This window comes from Tupaia chinensis, unplaced genomic scaffold (genome assembly GCF_000334495.1).
Source record: "Tupaia chinensis unplaced genomic scaffold, TupChi_1.0 Scaffold000661_1, whole genome shotgun sequence".
Classification (NCBI taxonomy): domain Eukaryota; kingdom Metazoa; phylum Chordata; class Mammalia; order Scandentia; family Tupaiidae; genus Tupaia; species Tupaia belangeri.
In genome coordinates, this window is record NW_006160183.1 from 3,669,263 (window position 1) to 3,675,262 (window position 6,000).

Sequence of the window (6,000 nt, forward strand, 5' to 3'; positions counted from 1 at the left end):
CTCCCACATGGCCTACCATGGTTTGAGTCCTGGACCTGGCAGCTTGAAAATTATGCTGGGTGCATGTGTGTGTGTGCTCAAAATTTCAGAAGGAGAATTAAGGAGAAGGGATTACGGCATGGCCATCCCTGGCGGGGTGGGGTGGGCGGAAAGGTGGGGTGACTTCTCACTTTCCCTCTCACTGTCTCTCTCTAGCAAGTAAGTGTATGTACCCTATGGCAAACATCTTAAGAAAAAAAGGAAAAAAAAAAAAAACATTAAGAATATAGTCTCTGGGGACCAGCAGATGGTGGTTGACTACATTTCAAGTCTCAGACTTGGTGGCTTGAAACTCACACTGGGCACGTGTGTGTGCCCAAAATCCTGAGAGGAGAATAAAGGAGAAGGAATTGTGACATGACTACATGACCACCCCCCCGGGGCTGATTTCTCACTTTCTGTCTCCATCTCTCTGGAGAGCACATATATCCTACAGCAAGAATCTCTCTCAAAAAAAAAAAAAAAAAAAAAAAAAAGAATATAGTCTCTCTCTGTACAAAAATACCCTAATTCTAGTAATACCTTAACAGAAGACATTAACAGTGCCCCAATTTTGTAAATATCACATGTAGCATACACTTACTCAAATTTTAAATAAAATTAGCCAGTTGATGTGGACCAGCAAGTGACGCAGTGGTTAAGGCACTGGACACTCCCACATGGCCGAACAGGGTTTGAGTCCTAAATCTGGTGGCTTGCTTTCTCACTTCCCATCTTACAACCAATAAACGTATTCAGTCGTATACTTCATAGTTGTGAATTGTTCAGGTGCAGTTTAGCAGATGTGAAGCCAACACAAGCTGAACATGTATTAGCCTTTCTCTCACTCTCACCCTGTCTCTCTCTGGTCAAATTAAAAAATAAATGAATGAATAAATAAAATAAAATAAATAATTATTTTTTAAAAAGCTAAAAATTAGCCAGTTGAATATCTTTGATGTTATTTTTTTGAAAATGTTTATAATTTTAGGCAGAAATGAAATGGTTGAAATGGTTTAGTAAGCTGATAGCTGATAAAATGAATTAGATATACAGATGAGGCACAAGGAAAGGGAATGAACAGATGGCTCTTGGCTGCTGACCAAGATTACCTGAGCAAAAGGATAAGCGATCTGTGTCTGATTCCTCTAGGGCATTGGACAGACAACTGCTGGCAAACGCAAGTGGCAGGTGGGAGGACAAGAGGAGACTAAACAACTGCTTCTCTTTTTATAGGACTCTTAAAATAACAGAGGACCTGAAAGGGTTAGACAGCCAAGCAGATTGGAAATATTGGGTCATCGGAAAGTCATAACATATTTTCCTATGCAAAAATGCATCATGACTTTTCCGACAACCCAATAAAACCACTAATTCTGAGAACCTTCTTAGAGTTCTAGCTAATGGCATCTCTGCTTTTGCCAGGACAATGAAGAAACTTCAGGCCACCGAAATTATGAGCAGCTGAAAAAGTGCTTCCATTAGAACTCTTTGGGCATATTAAATCTGAAAAAGACAGGAAGATTCCAGAATATAAAAAAGTTCCACTTGATAGTATAAAAAAGTTGAAAGAAAAAAAATAGCTGTAAACGAATCACAGCTAAATTTATCTATCTGCTACCATGAACCTGGAAGAGAGAGACGGCCAGTAAAGCAAGTTTTACATGAATGTATTGGGTCACTGGAAGAGTCAAGATGCACGTGCCCTAAGGTAAAAACCTTTTAAAATAAAAAAACGTAAAAAAAAGAAAAACTGTACAATAATGCTACAAAGGAATCTTAGTTCAGAAGTTTTGAGACCTAGCAAATGAGAAGGCTGATACATGTTCAGCTTGTGTTGGCTTCACATCTGCTAAAGTGCACCTGAACGATTCACAACTATGAAGTATATGACTGAATACGTTTATTGGATGTAGGTAAGACGGGAAATGCAAAACAAAGCATTACTGCTCCATCTCTGGGCAGAGCAATATCACTTCAAAAGACACTCACTGTGTTATGGCCTTTTGCTCTTCTTCCATATGTATATTCCAAAGCTAAGGTTGGTTTTGGTGGCTCATCTCTGTTCAATAAAGACAGACAGTATTACTACCATGGGAGGTACTGATTTCTTATGTTATCATCTTTTTTTTTTTTTTTTTAAGAATTATTCTATTGAACTTTTAAATTTAATTCTTTATTTTACTTTGACCAGAGAGGGACAGAGTGAGAGAGTAAGTGAGTAAGAGAAAGAAAGAAAGAGAGGGAAAGTGAGAAAGCAAGCTGCCAGGTCTAGGACTTAGTTGGCCATGTGGGAATCCAGCACCCTTAACCACCACGCCACTCCTGGCCCATTATGTTATCATCTTAACTGATTCATTTTTACTTTCTCTTAAAAACTTTAATCTACTAGTAGAGAACTTACCTGTATAATAGCATTGAGGTAAAAAATGATTTTTTTAAATGTGCATAAGAAATAAATAAATGGGCCAGCAGGTGGTGGGGAGGTTAAGGTGGCTAGATCTCACATGGTCAGCTACACGGTTCAAGTTACAGATGCAGCAGCTTTAAAATTATGCCCGGCACATGTGTATGCATGCCCAAAATACTGAAAGGAGAATGGAGAGAAAGGATTGTGGCAGGGCCATCCCCCTACGGGGTGATTTCTCACTTTCCCTCTCTGTCTGGTGAGCACATGAACCCATAGGAAACTAAAAGAAAAAGGAACTAGTTTTTAAAAAACCATCTTTGTGGATTTTAGGGGCAGCAGCACAAATGAACCATGGCACCTGTAGGATATAACAGCCCTTAGAAGCACTGCTGGGTGGGTGGGGAAGGTGTTGGGGCTGACAGTGTTGATGGCCAGGCACGAGCTTAAGCTCTTCACATCCAAGCCACATGGGAAGCGCTGACATCAGGTTTATGCTCAGACTTGATTTGGAGCACTGGGAGCCTACCAACTGTCAATTTAATGGGAACCTCAGTGAAAGATGTTAATGCAGTTCTGTATGTTAAATCGTGGCTTGGACATGAGCTCATTTAGTGACAGTTTGCAAACAAACAAATTACATCAACAAGTCCTAAAAAATCCATAAATGAAATAGAAAATATTAAAATGATTTGATGAATGATCTACATTATGACTTATATTGCTAGGTAAGCAGTTTTATGGTATATATCTATTTTTTAACTACTTAATTTTTTTATGGTGGTAAAGAATACAAAATAAAACTTGCCATCTTAACCATTTTAAAATGTACAGTTCAGTAGTATTAAGCACATTCACACTGCTGTGCAACCAACCTCCTAAATGTTTTCATCTTGTAAAACTGAAACTCCATACCCATTAAACAGCTCCCCACTTTCCTCTCCCTCTGGTGTCTGGAAACCACCATTCTAGTTTTGTTTTTTATGAGTTTGACTACTCTAGGTAGCTCATATAAGTGGGCACATATGGTATGAGGGTACTTCAATTCACGAAAAAATGGAATTAAAGTATGAGTTCATTTTGGTACAAAAAAAAATTGAAATCATAGGTTTTTCAGAAAATTTATAAGCTCTAATACTTAACTCAGAATTTGGAAAACTCTCTCTTTCCTGGGCAGATTATCAAGAAACTAAAATGAACATTTTCAACACTGTACAGTATTTTGTAGTATTTCATACCAAACTGATGATAGATGACTGGTTGATCATAGGAGATGGCTAAATGTAGTCTACACAGAGCCCTGATTCTTGGAGATGGAAAGTGATATGAGTGTCATGGGGGATGGTTCTTCTAAGAAACAATGTTGGGGGCCAGCAGGAGGTGGACGATGCTGTGATGCTTCCCCATACAGGGAAGATCATGGGTTCACATTGCAGGACCTCCCTGAGCATGCTGGGTGTGTGTGAGTGTGTCTGTGACCCTGTCTCCATAGGACTGGAAGTGGGTTGCGGTGTGAAGACTTGCTGGGGTGCCTCTCTTTGCCTCTTTCATTGAAGAAATTTTTAAAAAATTTAAAAAAGGACACAATTTTGTTGGTGAAATAAATTATAGTGGGGCCAGCAGGTGGTGTGGTGGTTGAGGCACTGGACTCCCACATGGCTGGCTGTGGTTTGGGTACTGGACCTAGTGGCTTGCTTTTTCACTTTCCCTCTCTCTCTTTGTCTTTCTCAGATGAGCACATGTGTCCTATAGCAAACTGAAAATAAATAAATTAAATTAAATAAATAATTATACAAAAAAAGAATGTCATACAAAGCCAGTATTCTATTATTTTTATTCTTTAATCATATTTTTTAAAGGGATGCTTTTTTTTTGCATGAACTTAAGACCAAATTCCATCTCTTCTGATGTTTTTGGAGAAATTATAAGAATATGTATTTCAATGAAGAGAAGACAGAAATATTTTCCCAAATTGGTTGAAAACTTAACAACTTCCTACAACAGCTACCAATCCTAATCCTAAATCTTAATCTGATGGCATGCTTCTGCAGTATAGGTTACAAAGTATATGAACTGTCAAATGTAGTTTGAGGTCGAACACTGTGGTTCAAAACTGTACTCCTGAACAATATAAGATTATAATTCACTTTCAAATAGTCAGGGATTAGGTAGAATAAAAATAACATAGGGGATGACAGGATAGGGAGATGTAGCAGATACAAAATTATAGTCAGAGAAAAGGAATAATTTCTAGTGTTCTATAGCACAATAGGGTAACTATATTTAATAATGTACCAACACAAGTAATGATAATGAATATGCTAATTACATGTTTTATCATTACCCCATTATATCATTGTGTTCATATACTGAAAAATTACACTGTATCCTATAAATACGTACAATTATGAGTCTAATAGAGATAATAATAAAAATAACTAAAAAAATTATTTTAGTGAGACCAGTAGATGGCATAATGGTTAAACTGCTGGACTCCCACACAATTGATTATGGTTCTAGTTCTGGACCCTGCAGCTTAAAACTTACGGCAGGAGCGTATGCATACATGCCCAAGATCCCGAGAGGAGAATAGAGAAGAAGGGATTCCTGCATGGCCATCAACCCTGGGGAGTGATTTCTCACTTTCTGTCTCTCTGTCTCTGTGATGAGCACATATGTCCTATAGCAAAAATATCTCTTATAAAAAAAAATGAAGTATCAGAGGAGCATAGTCAAAAGGCTAAGTACTATTGTAGGCTGGGTAATTACAGTAACATTTTTCCCCTCAAATAGGGAAATTCAGTATTAATACCATATTTTTTAGCTTGTTAGTTTATTTATATATTTATTTATTTTTTGAGAGGTTTTGGCTATAGGGTGCATGTGCTCGCCAGAAAGACAGAGAGAGATAGAGACAGAAAGCGAGAAATCACCCCCAAGGGGAATGGTCATGCCGCAATCCCTTTTCCTCCATTCTCCTCTCAAGATCTTGGGCACACACACACATACACCTGGCGTGAGTTTTAATTAAGCCACCAGGTCCAGAACATGAACCGCAGTCAACTACATGGGAGTCCAGCGACATAGCCATTACGCTAACTGCTGGTCCTGTTGGCTTGTTAATTTTATCTTTAAAGGAGCTCTTAAAAGTTATGTTCAAGGTTTACTAAGAATTAAATATTTTGTTTGGTCTTCAAAAATCACTCTCCTTCCATATGTCTTAAAATCTAACTTGCCCAGGGACCAGCAGTTGGCGTAATGGCTATGTCGCTGGACTCCCATGTAACCCACCGCAGTTCAAATCCCAGACCCAGTGGCACACCCAGGCATGTGTGTGCCCAAGATCCCAAGAGGATAATGGAGGTGAAGGGATTGCAGCATGGCCATCCTCCCTAGGGGGTAATTTCTCACTTTCTATCTCTCTCTGTCTTTCTGGAGCGTGCACACGCTCTATAGCAAAAACCTCTCCAAAAAAAAAAAAAAAAAAATCTAACTTGCCCAACTAGAATGAGCATAAATGCAGTGGAAAGGTTAACGTAACACTTACCTGTCAAGACATCTTAGAATAATAGTCG

The 6,000-nt window shown here is 38.5% G+C and overlaps 1 protein-coding gene across 2 annotated transcripts in view; it reads right to left on the bottom strand.

The window, feature by feature from the left end:
• Nucleotides 1-6,000, bottom strand: part of DYNC2LI1 (dynein cytoplasmic 2 light intermediate chain 1) — a 45,020-nt gene that overhangs the window by 27,699 nt on the left and 11,321 nt on the right. For both annotated transcript variants that reach the window (XM_027776321.1, XM_027776320.1), the window contains exons 4-5: nucleotides 5,973-6,000; nucleotides 2,011-2,080 (exon numbers count right to left, since the gene is read on the bottom strand). The exon at nucleotides 5,973-6,000 is cut by the window's right edge and continues 1 nt beyond it. In XM_027776321.1, the coding sequence (XP_027632122.1) occupies nucleotides 2,011-2,080; nucleotides 5,973-6,000 (98 nt within the window). The remainder of the gene's footprint in view (nucleotides 1-2,010; nucleotides 2,081-5,972) is intronic.